The 18,414-nt window shown below is 47.1% G+C and overlaps 1 protein-coding gene across 2 annotated transcripts in view; it reads right to left on the bottom strand.

Moving 5' to 3' along the window:
* flna (filamin A, alpha (actin binding protein 280)) overlaps window positions 1-18,414 on the bottom strand; it is a 39,134-nt gene that overhangs the window by 7,881 nt on the left and 12,839 nt on the right. The window contains exons 3-34 of one of the 2 annotated variants that reach the window (XM_080015722.1): window positions 15,614-15,865; window positions 14,523-14,620; window positions 13,322-13,469; window positions 13,115-13,233; window positions 12,931-13,008; window positions 12,644-12,806; window positions 12,321-12,521; window positions 10,726-10,863; window positions 10,434-10,560; window positions 10,217-10,353; window positions 9,889-10,085; window positions 9,674-9,787; window positions 9,403-9,546; window positions 9,163-9,286; window positions 8,870-9,030; window positions 8,706-8,796; window positions 8,442-8,611; window positions 8,190-8,307; window positions 7,851-7,963; window positions 7,529-7,678; window positions 6,878-7,196; window positions 6,237-6,410; window positions 5,874-6,036; window positions 5,611-5,771; window positions 5,309-5,476; window positions 5,086-5,209; window positions 4,838-4,994; window positions 4,100-4,289; window positions 2,899-2,922; window positions 2,065-2,312; window positions 1,073-1,147; window positions 11-110 (exon numbers count right to left, since the gene is read on the bottom strand). In XM_080015722.1, the coding sequence (XP_079871848.1) occupies window positions 11-110; window positions 1,073-1,147; window positions 2,065-2,312; window positions 2,899-2,922; window positions 4,100-4,289; window positions 4,838-4,994; window positions 5,086-5,209; window positions 5,309-5,476; window positions 5,611-5,771; window positions 5,874-6,036; window positions 6,237-6,410; window positions 6,878-7,196; window positions 7,529-7,678; window positions 7,851-7,963; window positions 8,190-8,307; window positions 8,442-8,611; window positions 8,706-8,796; window positions 8,870-9,030; window positions 9,163-9,286; window positions 9,403-9,546; window positions 9,674-9,787; window positions 9,889-10,085; window positions 10,217-10,353; window positions 10,434-10,560; window positions 10,726-10,863; window positions 12,321-12,521; window positions 12,644-12,806; window positions 12,931-13,008; window positions 13,115-13,233; window positions 13,322-13,469; window positions 14,523-14,620; window positions 15,614-15,865 (4,746 nt within the window). The remainder of the gene's footprint in view (window positions 1-10; window positions 111-1,072; window positions 1,148-2,064; window positions 2,313-2,898; window positions 2,923-4,099; window positions 4,290-4,837; window positions 4,995-5,085; window positions 5,210-5,308; window positions 5,477-5,610; window positions 5,772-5,873; window positions 6,037-6,236; window positions 6,411-6,877; window positions 7,197-7,528; window positions 7,679-7,850; window positions 7,964-8,189; window positions 8,308-8,441; window positions 8,612-8,705; window positions 8,797-8,869; window positions 9,031-9,162; window positions 9,287-9,402; window positions 9,547-9,673; window positions 9,788-9,888; window positions 10,086-10,216; window positions 10,354-10,433; window positions 10,561-10,725; window positions 10,864-12,320; window positions 12,522-12,643; window positions 12,807-12,930; window positions 13,009-13,114; window positions 13,234-13,321; window positions 13,470-14,522; window positions 14,621-15,613; window positions 15,866-18,414) is intronic. The other variant, XM_080015723.1, reaches the window with a different exon arrangement.

Here is an 18,414-nt window from a genome sequence, read left to right as displayed (position 1 = left end):
GCGCGCACACCTGTGATCTCTCCCTTCTGGATGGTGAAGGGGATGACCAGGTCAAAGGGTCTGAGGCCAGCCACATCCAGACCGTTCATTCCAATCGGCCGGTCCGTCGCCTAGACAACACAGGGGCGACAGTCAGACATGACCAACCCGCCTCAGTGACGAGATAACGCACCGGGCCGAGAGAGAGGGAGATGCGTGACTATGAGGATGAGGGATGATGAGCAGACGATGAGTCGGTGACAAACAATGGCAGAATGACAACCAGATACAGAGGCTGAACAAAACCAGGCTCAAGTTTCCACACACCAAAAAAAGACTTAAAAAAAAAAAAAAAACGGATGTAACGGGACAACCACAACACGAAATGAGCAACAATGGAGACGACGACCAGTGATCATGATCATGATGATGACACCGACACAGAACTGCGAGAGAGAGAAAGAATGACATGAGGGGGGGGACGGGGGATTAAAAAAAAAAAAAAAATAAAAAAAATAAAAAAAAGGCATGGTCGTCAGGGGAGAAATGAGCAGTCTCAATGACAGAGCAAACGGAGGACAGCCATTTTGTCAAATGCGGTGCAGCAGACCTGCCCCGCATTGGTGATGACTCGCAAAATGGCCGTTGTGCTTTCCCAAGCAAATGCTGGAAACTAGGAGATCACATCTGGCATCGCTGCACTACAGGGCTGCACGGAAGCCGCCGAGGTGAATTGCCAGTGGCGATCTTTGGTAATAGGCATATCCCCTTATTTATTCATTGATTTTTCGCCTCTAAACAAAAAAGGAGAAATTTCCAACTCCGAATGACGCAAATTTGCCCTATTTCACTGAAAATAGAGTCGTTCCACGGCTGGTTTGCTCAGCGTTGTACAGCCCTAGTGTGCCGCACCATGTGTCTGACAACTGGAAGAGCGCTCGGATACACATGAAACACCTGCAAGGAGAAGCCATGGAGACCAGACGTCGGACGCAGAGTTATGGACAAAGATGAGTGAAAAGAAAACTGAGTATGATGACGTTTAAAGAGAAGAGAAAATTAGGTTATGGGGGGGGCGCAGAGGTCTAGGTACCCAGGGTTGTTGAGCGTAGTACTGGGGCATTTGGCTCTGCTGCATGAGCTGGTCTGACGGAGCTCCTTCCAGCGCCTGGGAGGGGGCACGGGGGGAGGGGAGGTGGAGTTAAGGTGGAGGCAACAAGAGGATGAGAGGGAGAAAAAAAAAATTTGAGGAGGGATAAAAACAGTGGTCAGTGTTTTTTTCTTTAAAAAAAAAAATTAATAAATAAATAAAAATAGTACAAGTTTAATGTGACTTGGAGCCAACCGGGTCACTGCTGTGGAGTAGAATGAGCAGAAAAAAATAAAAATGTTAATCACTGCAGTATATCACCCCAGTTGTCTTAGGATAACACACTTTAGCAACCAAACATACACCCCATGGGATTAATAAAGCGCACACACGCAACCTTTCAAAACCACGGTTGAGACAAATACAAAACAAACAATGAGTCAGCGCCACCAAAGAGCATATAAGATGGAGCATAGTATAAAAATGAACATTTTGTATTAAAAAAAATTTTTTTATAAAACCATCTCTTAAAATGTTCAGGTTTATACTGCTTTACTTTAAATGTTCAATTTTATTTCCAACTATCCTGCCATGTTTGACATTTTCTTGTATAGTAGTTAATTTTTAAGGTTTGTATCATATTGATAATTTTTTTTACATTACAGGTTTATTTACCATTAATATTTCCATGTTATTGTGTCCACTTGAAGCAACACTATAACTTTTTTACCTTATAATTACAGCTTCAGACTCATGTTGATGGTACACTGAATTCTAATATGGAGAATGGCACCTCTTTCGGACTGAGTTTTAGGACAGTGGTGTAAAAGTGCCATTGCACTTAAAACTGTAGGGGCGCCAAATCCCAGAAGTTACGTAGCACTGCTTTAACTGTGAGGTTATATCGACACATTTCATTTTTTATTCTATCGTTTGTAATCCTCACTGCCATTGTTTCTTGATGCGAGCCGCTGGGAAGTCATCCATCCACTCACCGTGACCTGGAAGGGGCTGTTGGGGATGTGCTCGCCGCCAAAGCGCACGCAGATGACGTACTCGCCGGGCTGCGGCGCCGTGTAGAAGATGTCGAAGGTGCCGTCCTCATTCTCCACCACGTCCACGTCCAGCTCCACCCCCTCGGGCGTGCACACGCTGCATGTCACCTTGCCCTTCCCGGCCGCCTTGGCATCCACCGTTATCACCGTCTGCTCGCCGATCTGGATGGTGGGGCCCACGCCGGCGCCTGCGGGGGTGAGAACGATGGAGCTTTTTTTTTTCTTTTTTTTTTATTTTTAAATATGTTCAGCGTGGTCAGGCATGCAGACACTGGAACCACACACACCAGTCTCACACACCAGTCTCACACACCCACACAGTCCACCATGCACATTCCACAACCACAAGACCAGGTTTGAGGGGGACGAGACAAAACTGTTATCATCACTACCCATGTTACAAAATTAACCTTTTGTTATATTATTACGAACACCTTATAACTAGTATTGGAAGCCAAATTAGCCAGAATGCCATTCCACCATGCCGCCTACCTACTCCGTTAGTCCATTAGTCTGCCCGGTTTAGGGATGGAGGGAGAGAGAGAGAGAGAGAGAGGGAAACGAGAGACCATTAGAAGAAGATCAGAAGAGACAAGGTAGACTATAGGGAAAGATGAGAAAATAAGATGACGTTCAGAGTGAGTCGGAATGGAATAGAAGGTTATCCCATTGGCAGGTGACATCGCTATCCTCATGCCCAGAGAGAAAGAGAGGGAGCAGGCAGAAGAGTTGTTCCTCTGTGGTACAGAGCCCGTTGGTTGTGGTGGTGCTTACCGAGACCGTGACCGCCGATTGAGACTGAGGGAAGGAACGGTGAGAAGCAGGGGAGTGAGAAACAAACAAAAAAAAAAAAAAAAAAAAAAGTGACAAATAAAAAGACAGGTCAGGTGTGCTGGAGGTAGAGGGGAGGTGAGGCAGCTGTGCTCAAAAAAATAAAATTAAAATGGTGGAGGCCGAATGTGAAGCAGTGTGTGTGGGTGTAGGTTTGCATATCTGGGTGTAAAGCATAATTCCGGGCTAGTTCTCGTAATTGGTTGTGTGTGTGTGTGTATATATATATACACACACATATATACATACACACACGGGATAAACCCGCATGGGCAGGACAGCGAGAGAAACATGACACTGATGCAAGAGAGAAAAAAGTGACTTAAAAGTGAAATAAAACAGAATTAAGGAGGAATAAAACCTAAATTGGACAATATCTAGATCGCACAGAACTTTCCAACTTTTGTGCAATTCTAATTGAAATCCCTTTTTTCTGTGACAGTAGGGTCAGAAATGACACTTTAATTACACTCCAATACAACAGTGTTTGGAGGAGTATCAGTCAGGTGTAGTTGGGAAAGGCAGATGAAACGCTGTAAAATTGTGATAAAATACTTGTTTTAAGAACTTTCCAGATAACAAGGAATTGGAAAAGAGCACACCCCCAGACCTAGACCGTTGGAAGAACACAACAAAACAAAAAAAACATGGAATTCCAAAAAGCCCTTTAGCAATAGGAAAAAAATAAAAAATAAAAAGTGGGATTTATATACAGCTAAATTACAAGATACAAGATTTCATATACGTATAATTCCTATTTACAATGTACAGTATATCTGACTGCAATATTTATATAATCTATTTAATATATAACTATAGATAACAGATAGAAAACAGTTCATCCTTTGACTTTTTTGGGATGCGTTTATTTAATTTATTATTTTCATTCATCATTATTTATATACTGCTTTGTTCTGTCTTTCCTAAGACACTACGCCTTGTTTTGGTTTCCAGCCATGACTTAATATATCAGCTTATATCAGCTTTTGAAGAAAGAACGTTTCTGTCTAAAAGTATTTAAATAACAAAATGCTTGGCACATGAAGGCTGAATATACTGCATGGCAGTAGAATGAAATAAGACACAAAGTATAATTATCCCCCACAACAACACCCATATATGGAATGACTGCTCCCGCTCCCACCTGTGACGGTGCACTTGCTGGCGTCCCCGGTGGGCAGGGCACGGATGCGGTATGGGGAGTAGGGGATCTCATCGCCGCCGTACTTGATCAGGATGGTGTAGCGGCCGGTCATGTCGGGCACGTAGGACACCAGGTAGGTGCCGTCGTGGTTGTCGCGGATGTTTGCCTTCTTGGGCTTACCCTCTGGGTCCTGGTGGGGGAGGAGGAGGAGGAGGAAGGTGTTTTTTTTAGGTTGTTTAAAGTTTGTAGGTTGCTGCTAGATAAGATATATTCTTTTCCTTCTATGAAGAATGGCAAATTGCTGTTTTACAGTAGATAACAAAAAAAGAGGCTATAATAAAGAATTACGAAAAAAATTCAAAATGTTGCGCTAACACAACATACAATAAACGTAAACAGTAACTTAAATACCTACTCTTCTCGATAAACAATAAAAATAAACCTAATAAACCTAACAAATAAAAAGACCTATAATGTATAAATAATAATACAAATAAAACCTTACAGTTACCAATAACTAAAATAAAATCAAACCTAAAAATGTACAATAAACAAACCTAATAAGCAATGGCTGATCAGTAGCTGATTAGTTTACTAACTATAAAAACAGGCTTCACATGATTTTGATCCCTGCGTCTCAAATTTGGGCAAATTTATTTATCTATTTATTTTTAAGTGGCTTGCCATTGGACAGTTTGGTGTGTGTGTGTGTGTGTGTGTGCACGCGCGCACACTCACAGTGATCTGCACGGCCAGCAGCCCCTCCCCGGCATCCTTGGCGTCGATGGTGAACTCAACAGGCAGGGAGGCGGGCACCCCGGTGGTGTTGAGACCCGGGCCGCTGGCACGCACCTTGCTGGCGTCATGTGTCGGCAACACCTTCACCTTGTAGGGACTGAGTCGGGAGAGGGAACGGACAGAAAGTTAGAGGACAGAAATGTTTTTTATTTTATTTAAATATGGCGGACACTTCATGTATCTTTTACCTGCGTGGGATCTCCTCATCCGCGTAGAGCACGTTGATGGAGTAGGGTCCCTCTCTGGTGGGAACGTAGTTGACCGTGTGAGTCTGGTCTCCGTTATCCACCACCTCCACAGGCTCCACCACCCCTACACACAAAAGATCAGCGATATTACGTTATGACCGTGACCATGATTCATTATTATGGTTTGACCAATCGCCAGAAAACACAGACACAAAACGCTTACCCTTGGGGCCCTGGACGCGAACCTGCAGTGGGGCCACGCCTGCCTTGGAGGCATCCACCGTGAACGCCTGAGGGATGTTGGCGCGGACGTTGTTACCCAGCCCGGGTCCCTGGCACTTCACCTTGGTGCTATCCACCGTGTCACTGACCGGCACCGAGAACGGGCTTCCTGCACAGACAGGAAGAGAGGACTGAATGAGTGGGACACCGAACCTCGGAAGCTCGAGTTGAAAGAGCCTAGCCAACCGGTCAAAGGAAAAATAAAAGTGAGATGGTTTTGAGGCGTCCCCATCTCTTGGGTACCTGTGATAGGTTGTCCTCCGTAGGTGATGTTGAGGTTGTAGGTTCCCGGCTCGTAAGGGATGTACTCCACGCTGCAGCTGCCATCTTTGTTGTCCGTGCAGGACATCTTGGCCTCGGACGGGCCCTCCACCGCCAGACCAAGACCACCGGTGCCCGCCCCACTGGGTTGGACGCAGTGAGAAATAGAGATGTGTGATTTAGGACTTACTGTTAAAGAAAAAAAAAAAAAAGCCCTAATCAAGTTAATCACACACACCACTTACCGGGTTTCCACTGTGAACTTGTTGGCTTTGTTGGTGATTCCGCCTTTCAGGCCGGGGCCGTGCACCCGCACACGAGTAGGGTCGCAGCCCTCGGTGACGGCGACGCGGAACGGACTCTTCGGAACCAGGGCACCGTCGTAGGCCACCTCCACACTGTGTGGTCCTGAGACACAAATGCAAAACTTAGAAGAAGGCTTCCAGTCGATAAAATCAGTATCACTAGCAATACTGGTTTATTTTGACTCTGACTTTAATTGAAAATGGTCAAAATATATATTCAATATAATATTATTAATATTATATTGATTAAATGCTCAGATTTCGGCCTTTTGCACGCATTTTGCATAATTTTCATCCACTCACCCTCCTCGTAGGGAGTGTACTCCACGCTGTAGGTTCCGTCTCCCAGGTCGGTGATGAGGGCGTCCGTGTGACTGCCTGACGGGTTGCTGATCAGTGTGTTGATGTGGTCGCCGCCACTCTGCGTGAGCGCACGAGCGTCCACGGTGAAGTCTGTGGTCGCCTCGCGGAACACACCTTACGAAGGAAGAACATGGAGCACAGGTTATTATAGAGGAAGTCGGTAAAGGACAAGAGTAGGAGTAGTGACTGCAAAAAACAAATCTTGTTTCCTTTAGTATTTTTTTATTATTATTGTTTATTTTTAGGCTAATTTTATAGTTTGTTTCTTTTGGGATTTTTTTTTTCTTGTTTATTTAAATATCTATTTCTTTTTATTTTTAATTAAATTTTTATTCTATAACTTATAATTTCCCATTGTTTCCCTCTGGTGATGAATAAACTATCGGTCTAATAGAACGCATCTGTTTACAGAACACATTAATGGGGAATTTTTCACTCAAACTTGAATTGACTATGGTCAACCGCTGGTAAAGTTAAGACTAACTTTAGTAACTGGTTTTATTATTCTATCTCGGAAAGAAATTTATTGTAAAAAAATTTAATAATATTAATTGACGTCCTTTGCTTTAACATGACTTTACCTTTGCCCTCAACTCCGGGCCCGAACACGCGAACGCCACTGGCGTCGACGGCAGGCTCCACGCTGAGGCGAGCGGGGAAGTTCGGCACGTCCTGGCCCCCGTAGCGGATGGTGAGCGTGTAGGAACCGGGGTAGAGGGGGATGTAGGTGATGGTGTAGGTCCCATCTCCGTTGTCCTGGATGTGGACCTCCGCCTCTGTCCCGCTGTCCGAGATGATCTCGATGGTCAGCTCGGCTGGTCCCGCGTTGGTGCAGTCTACGATGAACTCCCCCGTTTCGCCCACCTTGGCGCGTTCCAAGCCTGGACCGGAACAGCGAACCTGAGCAGACGGGATAGAGGTGAATGATAATATCTCACACACACACACACACACACACACACACACACACACACACACACACACACACACACACACACACACACACACACACACACACACACACACACACACACACACACACACACACACACACACACACACACACACACACACACACACAAAATGTATTTAGAAGCTTTCTTTGGCCCCAATTAGTCTGCTTTGTCAACCAATATATACAAAGTGTGTGTCCATGTGCCAATGGACATGCTTTTCCAATGAGGAGAGAAATCACTTAGTTGTTGATGGAAAAGCATTTTGTCTTTGCTGACCTTGGATGGATCAGTAGCAGGATATGCTGTGGGGGTGTAGGGCGAACCAGGGATCGGAGCTCCGTCATAGGTTAGCTCCACCTGGTACGGGCCCGCCTCCCGGGGAATGAATTTCACCTGGCTAGTCTCTGGGCTCAGTCCTGGCTCCACCTACGATAAGAAATATAAAATGTGTCAGCAAACCAAAAGTGTTTTTAAATGAAGGCCTACCCATCTCACGGCAGTAATGCAAACAATGAAAAGGCTGTAGGTGGAGTCAAGAAATGTTTTATGCGTTTGTTCAAAGGTTTTACAAGTCCAAGTTAGAATTACGAGCCCTTACCTTGCTGGCCACTGGCTTTCCTGACGGACCAGTCACCTTGGCACCAACTTTACCCTGACCGCCAGCACCCTTCGACTTCACAGTCACTTCCTGGTCCTTGCCTATAGTCATCTCTACAGAGACACACAAGAGGGCAAGTGCTGTAGAAAACACCAATTAAAAGTCTCAAGAGCTTTCTCTCTCATGCAGGGAGAGTCAGTGTAGTGGTCATCTTAAGTACAGGAACCAAAATTAGTCCCACGAAGGACGTCAGAAGGATAGCTGAGGGTACATCCAAAAGACCAGTTAAAAGGAACGTGTCTAAACCATGACGGCCAAGTATCTAAAGAGGACTCGTACTGTCTCCCAGGCCTGTGACGTTTATCTTGCTGAGGTCCAGCGTGGGCGCCACGCCCACATTGAAGGGGCTCTTGGGGACGTGGTCTCCTCCGTAGGTCACGGCCACTCCCAACGGACCCTGCAGCCAGAGAGGGGGTGAAGTGCAGAAACACAGCTTGCTAATTTGTCTCTAAAAAGGGCTATCTTGCAATGCTTGAGGTACATTTAATCCAACAATCTTGATGTGTGTGTGTTTTTCCTTTCCCATCTTACCTGCTGTACGGGTGTGTATTTGACGGTGTGTGTGTTATCGTGGTTATTAATGACTTCAAAGTCCTTGACAGCCTCTGCCTTGATCGGGCCGCTGAAGTTGCAGTCCAGATTGGCCTTGCCTGCCCCCTTGGTGTTCACGGTGAAGTGCGTGGGCTTGTTCAGCTCAACGCCTGAGACACAAACCGCAAAGGTTTCATTTTAGGGGCAACGTTGAGGTAAAAATTAGACGGTATATTGTGGTTTGCGCGAGGTTGGCGTTCTTACCGCTGCGACTGAGTCCGGGGCCCTCGGCCTTGACTTTGCTGGCGTCGTGCGACGGGTCCACTTTGATCCTGATGGGAGTCATCGGAATGGCCTGGAAGAAACAAACACAATTAAATGATGTTCGAGAGAAGTTAACACACATATACACATACACACACACAAACCTGGTCAGCAAAGAGGACCATGATGGTGTAGCTGCCTGCACCAGGCGGAGTGTATTTGACGGTGAAGGTGTCGTTGTCGTTCCTGATGATGTCGAAGTCAATGTCGGCCTCGGCTGGTCCCACCACGCCGGGGGCGCACTTGATCCCTATGCTGATGTCGCCTGTACAGGAGAGACAGGGCTCAGCATTCACACACACACTCAGAGACCCCATTTTATATATTTCACTTTGGTCTCTGTGCCGTCGGTCTGCTCGGTCAACTCAAAAAAACGTCAGAATAAAACTTTTATCACCTTGCCCAGCCTCTGCGCAGTCCACAGTGAAATAGGTGGGCTCAAAGGCCTTGAGACCAGTCTTGGCCACGCCGGGTCCTGAGACCTTCACTTTGTTTGGATGGCAGCCGGCTCCCACATTCATCTGTGGAACCCCAAAGCAGTCAGCGTTTAGTTTATGAGGTCAAAACCCTGTAGACGGGAATTAAATGATAGTAAATGTTTCAATAACAGCTCGGACCGGCGGCCATGTGCACTCACTCTAAATGGGCTTTCAGGGATGTTGACTCCTCCCCAAGAGACCATGACGGTGTGCTTGAGAGGTTTCCGCGGGGTGTAAGTGCAGGCGTAAGTCCCGTTGCCGTTGTCCTTCACCTGGACGTCCAACGGAGTGCCTTCGCCATCCTGGAAACAAAACTTTCAAGACTTTTACAGGGCTTAAGGAGAAATGGCTCGAGATAGATTGGTTGATACTATATTGAGTGGGGGACTTTTTGGATTGCATTTTTGAACAGAAACCGCCAATCCCCACCTGAGCCACGATCTTCAGCGGGGCTTTGCCTCCCTGCTTGGCGTCAACGGTGAACTCTGTGGGTTTTCCGACGGCCAAGCCGCTGCTCTGCAGGCCCGGACCGTACGCCTTCACCTGGAATGCAACATCCGCTTCAAGAACTGCACGGGCGGCAAGGGCCGACATTGCCCGGCTTTTAGAATTCCCATGTGCCGTGGGTATTTAAGAGCGCACACCTTGTCGGGGTAGAAGTCTTTCCCCGGCGGGTTGACGATCTCCGCCATGAAGGGAGAGTGCTGGATGTCCTCGATGTTGCACAGCACGTGTACGGCGTACTCGCCGGGCTCCGTGGGCCAGTAGCGCACGTCGCAGGAGCCGTCGCCCTTGTCGTCGCACTCGATCTTGGCCTGGGATGGGCCCTCCACGGAGAAACCTTGAAAGGAGGACAAGGCCATGAAGCCAATAGTGAGAACAGTCTAAAATGGAGCAAAGGGATGGAGTAGCCTCAAGAAACCAGTTCTGATTTTTATTTTATTTTTTTACTCAAAGCCAACTTTAACTCACCCAGCGTTCCCACGTTGTCGCCCACGGCCTCCACCACAAAGTCAGCCGACTTGCCGACCACGCCACCCTCCAACCCGGGTCCCCAGGCTCGCACCTTCTGAGCACCTGCCTCCGCGCCGATCTTCACCTCGATCGGACTGAAGTGAAGGAATCAAAATTAAGTCATGTCGGCAAAAAAACTACATTTTATTGCTTCTAGAAATGTCCAGCTGCTTACCTGCGGGGGATGTGCTGTCCTCCCCAGGTGATGGTGATGCTGTATGTTCCAGGCGTGGTTGGGTAATAGTCAAAGCCGTACACGCCGTCTCCCAAATCTTTCCTCTTGCACGGCTCCTCGAGACCCTCTGGCACAACACATTTCCACATTCATTTAGAATGCTGAAACTAACTTATTGATCCAACGCGCTCCAAACTGGGCACAGCCAAGGAAAAGAGTTTCTTCAGCAAATGAGAATTTAGCCTGTAGGTGGAAGCCACTTCTGCTACTTCCAATAACAATCCGGACTTACTGGGGCCTTTGATGGTGACTTTGAGCTCTCCCGTCCCGGCCCCTTTGGTGTAGACCTTGAAATCCGCCGTCTCCTTCACCCGCAGGCCCTTGGGCTGCAGGCCACGGCCCTTTGCCCGGCACAGACTGGGGTTACAAGCTGCAAGAAGAGGGAAATAAAAGGAAGTGGGGGACGCAAAAGACAAATATTAACAGAGAGGAGTAAAAACACAACATAATGGAGCGGTTGTACAAAAGATAGCAGGGAGAGCGATAAACACAGACGGTCATGAGTATTTTGACTCCATGATCATGGCCACATGCGACAGCTGTGGTTTCGGGCAGAGAGAGAGAGAGGAATGGAGGCGTGGGGTGAATGATATGAAAACAAAACAATTTCATCTAAGCTGCACACCCATCACACTTGGGCTCGAACCGCAGAAGGGGAAGTAGGTTCTTATCCCTCCAGGAAGCCGGCTAAGACTTCACAGCGCCCGATTATGAAGTATATGTCAAATTGCATCGGCTGAGTCACGGTCGGTTGCCCCTGGAAACCCCACAGGAAAAAGAGGGCGAAACACTCCAAACGAGCAAACACCAACGGAAAAAGGATAGGACGAGATAATCTAATATTCTAATCTGTGTTCACTCATTTTCAGTCTTTAAAACCGTAAGGAACAAGAAATAACGTGGGAGCCAGTTAGTAGTATTTCCATATGGGTGTATTTTCTTAAAAGTTCCTTAATAGGGAGGCAAAGCGCTTGGGAATGTTTGAGTCAGAATTAAGTTTTGGAGGCAGATGACACACAAAGCATTCAAGATGAAGAAGTTAGTCACAGGCGTGCAATTCAGCATGCAGTCACACGCACAAGGAATTGGGAAAAAAGCTAATTCTCGCATACTCCGCAAAAACATACTACATCAAAGACTGAACTGGCACAGATACCACACACGTACAGGCACACACACAGTACCCAAGAGATATCCCAGGAAACAGGAAATGACAGCAGAAGAAAGAGGCTGCTCCAGAAAGGGAGGAGATACCACCAGGCTTCTATCAAAGAGAAGGGAGAAAAAAGAAAGAGAAAGAAAGAAAGAAAGAAAAAGGACTACCGTGAAAAGACAGAGCAAGAAGGCAAAACATCAAGTACAGTAGCAAGAACAGAGAACGAGGCAAAAGCGGAAAAAAGGGAAGTACAACTGTCATTGAAACAGCTGATATTCCTTCCATCACAACGAGGAATTCCTGTGCCCTCAAATAAGAGAATTCAGGTTTGTATCGGGAGCATTGAGACTGATGGCTGGAGCGACTGAAGCAGCGTTTTCGTTCGACCAATCGGATACTATAGAAACGGAAACCGAAATGATTGGAGCCAAAAACGAAGAAAGATGGTGGCTGGACAGCACCGTTCTGGAAGATGACATCGAATTAAGATGATCTCAACCAACTTCTATTCTCCAGAAAAAGAAACACTAGACGCATGTTATAACCACTCCGCACAATTCCCCCTCACACACACATTCTGACCTTGCACTTTCTTTTAGAGAGAGCAAGAGAATCCCTGTTGTCACATTCTCCAGCCTAGTCAACCATTCCAGTCCCATCCTCCTTCTTACCCTCTCCCACACTGACGGTGAAGGGACTCTTGCTGATCTGTCCGCCGGCGAAGGTGACGTAGATGATGTGCTGGCCCTCCTGCGTAGGCTTGTAGGTGCAGCGGTAGCTACTGTTGCCCTTGTCCTCGATGTTGCACTCCACCGTGTTCTTCTTCCCGGCTGGGTCCATGATCACCACCTCCACTTCCCCAACACCAGCACCTGGGGGAGGTAAAAAAAATAAAAATAAAATAACAGACGCTTATCAAAAATGAGAAAGCGGGAGAGCAGGGTGAGAAAGAAACTAGTCGCCAAAAATAATTCCGCTACTACGTCCTCATCACCTGCTGTGTAGACATCAAAGTATGTGGCCTTGTTGGCGATGTTTCCGGAAGGCTCCAGGCCGGGTCCCTGGGCCGTGGCCTTGCTGGAGTCTCCCTGGGCCATTCCCACCTCCACCTCGAAGGGGCTCTTAGAGATATGCTGCCCCGCGAACAACACCGTCACCTGAGGAGCAGAGGGGGGGGGGCCATGGGATGATTTACTGTCCGTGCTTTTGCCACCGTGACACAGCAGCTGAGCACAGGAGCTTTTAGAGGTGGTTATGTCAAACAGAAGCCATGAGGATTACCTTGTGCATTCCAGTGACTTTGGGAATGTAGAAGACGGAGTAGGTGCGGTTCTTATCGTTGTTGGCCGTCACTTTACCCTTGAGTGGCAAAAAAATAAATAAAAACAACGCGTGACTGGGAACCGGGACCCAGAAACAAAGCCCAAATACTAGTTCATAGTTTTGGTGTGTATCGTTTCCGTACCTCCTCTCTGTGTCCAGCAGGATCCTCCACGTAGACCAGCACCTCGCCCATCCCGGCGCTGATGGTCTCCACGGTGAAGACGGCCTTCTTCATCACGACATTGCCGAGAGGCTCCACACCTGGGTAGGTGAGGGGCGATTGGGAAAGTGGAGATGAATGGAAGTCGAAAATATAGATTCTGTGTTCTTCTTGCCGACCATCGCATACCTGGTCCATAGGCGCGGGCCTTCTTAGGGTTGAGTTTTGGTCGAAGGGGAGCACCGGGCTTCAGTTTGGCCTTGGGGAACTGGGATAGGTAGGTCATGACGGAATGTTCGTCCACGTTGGGGTCGACAATCTCCTCTGGAGTGATCACCTAGGGAGTCCAGGAAGGACAGAATGAAGTCTTCTCCCTCCCCCATATGGAGAAAAGCCTAATCTCGCACACACGTGTTTGTTCGGGCAGACAAAGTTGTGGTTCTACATGGAGAACACATGGTGTGCCTGCGTGTGCGTGCGTTGTCGTGGGAGCAGTTATAAACGTTGACCGATTTGGAAGGGATTCAAACAACAAATCGAATTCACCCCAGTTCAACTCAGAACTTCTCAAAGTAGCTGAGACACAGATACCTTCACCAAGGCACCGTGGCACGCACATCCTCTGATTTACAAGCCACAGCAGCAGTGGCACGGAGGTGGGGGGAGAGTTTCTGAGCAGAAACTGAACTGTGGGCGGAAACAACCAGCGACCACAGATCCAACTGTCAACATGCCACACTGTGCCAATACCATGCCTACACAACACTGAGGCATGACAATACTGCCAGCGCTGCATGACCAGCAATATGTTAATGCTGCACGGGGGCGGCGGACCAGCCTTGTGGAATAAAATACAAGGCTTAAGCCCTGTTGCGTTACATAGATGGATGCTCAGTTCATGCCCGGAGGGAAATTGCAGCGAAAGATCACAGCGAAGATCATAGGCAATAATAATAAAGTAATTAAATAAAAAAAAGTAAAAACTATTGTCAATATACAATAAACCTCAAAATGAAGCAAGAATATATAAAAATAGTCAATATAAACAACAAACCTAAAATGTAACAAAATAAAATTAGAAAAATTGTCAATATATAATACATCTAGAAAAGTACAAAGAATTGAAAAAATATTATAAAAAAACTTAAAGATTAAGAATAAATCATGTAAATAAACCTTTAAAAAAAAAAAATTCAATATACAATAAACCTAAAAATTAACAATAACAATAAGTCATGCGAGTTTACGACGCTAGGTTAGATTGGTCCATCAGAGCCAGAAGGGGTCAGATAAGGCCAGTCTTTTTTTTTTTGTCCCCCCACCCCCCCACCCCCAGAGAGCCAAATTAGATCCATATGGGACCTATTGGTCTAGAACAGGCCCCACGTACCTGTGGGATCCCCAGCCAGTCATCAGCTTGCTGCATGGCCTCACGGGCATTGTCCACCGGCTTGGTCTGGTCCCACTGGTCCCAGTCCGGGCACAGACCTGAGAAAAGAGAACGAGAAGTCGTGTTAAAAAAATAAATAAAAAAGTACAAAAAAAACAACAAAAAAAAACAAAAAACACAAGCGTTCAAACAAATCTTAATTTAATGGTAATTTTAATGGTCTTCATGCGGGAACAAACACTACATTCTATTACTTAAGCAATCCAATTGGGGGCAATAACCTCCAACTCCCAGAATGAAGTGAGAGCCTTTATGAGATTAAACAGATAAAATGAACTTTTTTTTTTAATCTAATTGAATCATGATTATTACTTATCTTCTTGTTTAACATACTATCTCATCTTCTTCCAGCCCTCAGACTCGCTGGCTCCGCGGTATGAATTTACTTATATAGAATTGGATTACGGACAGTTCCATTGTAAAAGCAAGCCGATAAATAAAAACAATAAACCGGATAAGTCACTTTCTGATTCCTTTTGTTTTTAGGAGACCTCCAGATATGGAGGTCGATTTGTCATGTTAAGACATTCACCTTTGGCAGGATTTGCTTATCTCGTTGGAAAGGTATGCCAAACATTCCCGGCATGTAAACAGAAACTTTGCTGCCCGCTTCCCCAGCGCCCCACCCCACCCACCTTTATCCTCCCCTTTTCTTCCACTTCTGTAATCTCTTCTCCAATGACCTATTCCCTTTTTCCATCTCCCTCTCCTCCGTTCACCTCGCTGCCAACCATGCGCTCACACCCCGCCTCATACAGGGACATGGATTATGCACTTACACTTTCCCCCTGACCTCAGGTCAGCAGCTGTCCGTCAGCCTTGTTTTTATTTCGCGCCCCGCCCCCCTTTCCTTTCTCAAGCCGCAGCTCCGTTGCCATGAAAGTTTTCCAAAAGACACTCCAGAAGCTCTGCACATGTGCTAGCATTTCCACAGCCTCCCGTCGTTCACATAACATACACATGCGCGCCGTCCCCCTCACCCCCGTCCACCCTTCCCTGACCCCGCTCCCGTCGGTTGGCATTCTCCTAACCTGGAGCACAGCTGTCCACCAGCGCCCCCAGCGCCCGGCCACTCTGCCAGTCCCTGCTGAAGTTGGTGATGGGCAGCTCTGGCAGCTTGTTCTGGATCCAGCCCAAGAGCCTCTGCTTGGGGGTCTTCTGCCTGCCGTCGTCCGCCTCCTCCTCCTCGTCCCACATGGGCATGGAGATGGAGTAGTGCAGGATCAGGGTCCAGATCAGGCCCAGGATCAGTTTCAGGTTCCCATCCACGATGGCTTTAGAGTCTGGGGAAGATAAAAGATAAACAAGAGAAAACACAAGTCTTAAAATTATTTTCATTTGTAGCTTTTTGGAGAGGCCGGAGGGTGACAGACAGGTCCACCAGGTTAATTACACACAGGACGATTTGGATTCCCTGAAACAACGTTCAATTCCAGTCAGTCACTGAATCAGGGCCAGCGGAGAAGGTCTAGAATTGGGCATTTTGATTGGACTTCACCCTTGCCCAGGTAGCGATCTAAGCCGATTCTGATTGAAAAATAAGTCCCACCCCCATGAAAAGTCTTCTACAACACTGGCATTTCATGTAAACATTGGAGGCTAAAGGCTTCCTTCTAGTCGCCACCAGCAGAGCCGCATGGCTCATGGCACACGTACTACCAGAGAGCAGGAGCATGTATAGTTGCACGTTGCCGTAGTGATATTCTCCTGAAAGACAGGGGGCAAACCACCACAAACTGAAAGAACTGTCCCGAGGGAAGGATCTGAATAGCTAGAGCAGTAAAATTCAAATAGAAAGTGTTAAATGTCTGTATATTTACTGTAGACAGTGCAGTTTGTTTGTTTATATATATATATATATATATATATATATATATATATATATATATATATATATATAGTGCCGATAAATTTAAATAATCAGAATCTTTGGACAGAGACGCCGCCATCACCTTCCATGAACTCAACGCCATTTGATGATTTTTTCACATGGATGGATAGCACAAATTGTACCTGCCGAACAACCTCGCTTTGGACGCGGCCATCTTGAATGACCCGAAGCGCACGGCGCGGAGTTCCAAAAAAAATAAATAAAAATCTGGGAGGTGCCTGCCCTCTCGAAAAATCCCCATCAGACGCCGCAGTGACATCATTTATGCCGTGGCAACTACTAACCAGGCTTGGACTGCTGGCCCAGAGCATAAGCTTTTGTCTCAAGGCGCGCGCGCACACAGACAGAGACAGAGAGACAGAGAGAGAGAGAGAGAGACCTCACCCTCCCTCCCCTCCCCCTTTATCTGGGTTGGCAGAGCTTGACAAGACTATTGGAGCGAGAGACGAGGAGGGGGAGGATTAGAGCGATGGAGAAGGAATCAAAACACAGATGAGTGGCAAAGAACTTCCCAGATGATTCATATCAGGCGTTGTGGAGGCTCTCATGAGCCGAGAGGAACTTTAAAGCCGAAGTGTCACCTCGTTGGTCGTTGCGAAATACTTCATCAAAGCCACTTCATTCGACCATTCACGCACTGGCTGAAGCTTCCCATTACGCAACGTAACCGTACAATGGCTGTATGTGGACTGCGGGCCACATGCACCCCCCCCATGGGCCCCCCTGAATCTTTCAGGAAAAGGGGAATTCAAATGTGTTTAGAGGAGGACCACATGCAGGGATGCAAGGAGAGAAGCGAGTGAGGCGACCCAATTACACCCAGACGCCAGATAACAGACACACAGCCAAGCCGACACAAGTGCTACAGCAAAATACTTTGGATCGGAAGGAACGACTGCTCGGGTCCAGCCCTCGGGGGAAGGGTGGAGCTACGTGTGTGTGTGTGTGTGTGTGTGTGTGTGTGTGTGTGTGTGGTATTCTATGGGTGTTTTAGTTTTTGAGAGGAGAATTAAGAGATTCCAAAAGAGAAACCAGGGTCCGCCTCTTCAAACGCAAGCTTTCATACCTCAGTCTGAACATCAGTGTGACTTTACTTTTTTATCACTTCCTGCTGATTTTGGTCATTATTCTGCTACTGGTGCAACTACTAGAGTAACTGTATCAGTCTCAGCCTCAGCTCCATTGGCAGACAAGTTCACAGCCGGTGTCCTCTGGCACACCGACTTCAAAATCACGAAAATGCAAAGCACCGAAATTAGAGCCGAGGGCCCTTGATCTGCTCTTGCGCTTTCTGGTGGGAGACAATAGAAAGGAGTTGAATATTTTAGGCGCTCCGGCAGGAAGCAAAGAGTCTGGGGCAGTTTGAGCCATAGCTACTGAGAGAGTGAGGGGCTTTTGAACAGGCTGGGTTAGCAGGGGTAAAATTAAAAGGCAACTGACATTTCCCAACGGAATGATACATCTATGCAATAAACATTACATGTTTATGCATAATATACAAAAGGATTGAGGAGTTATTTGGCTCAATACAGAGCGGTGGTATTTTGGACTTTCCATCTGCCTCCATGTTCCAGCAGAGATGTGCGAGCGCCGGCCCTACCAGCGGCCACGCTGCCCGACATGTCAGCTGTTCCCTCGCCGGCGGGTGGAAGGAAAAGGAAAAAAAAAAAAGAAAAAAAAAAAAAAGCGAACCCTTTCCACGGGGTGATTAAGTGGAGCGGGGGGGGTCAGGGAAACGGTGTGTTTGCATGGCCTCCCATCGCCATGGGAACTTCCACGGGGGCTGGATCTCTATGGTAACTTAGTGGCTCCCTCACTCCGCCCCGGAATGACAGGAGAGGACCGAAGAGGCGGAGCGGGGGGGGAAAAAAAAAAAAAAGATAAATGACACGGGACGGAGGGGGAGAAAGAGAAACACTGCCCCAACACAGCCCTACCAAC

Source organism: Zeus faber (assembly GCF_960531495.2).
Source record: "Zeus faber genome assembly, chromosome: 15".
NCBI lineage: Eukaryota > Metazoa > Chordata > Actinopteri > Zeiformes > Zeidae > Zeus > Zeus faber.
Note: the sequence above shows the minus strand (reverse complement) of the source record. Positions and strands in the feature narration are given on the sequence as shown.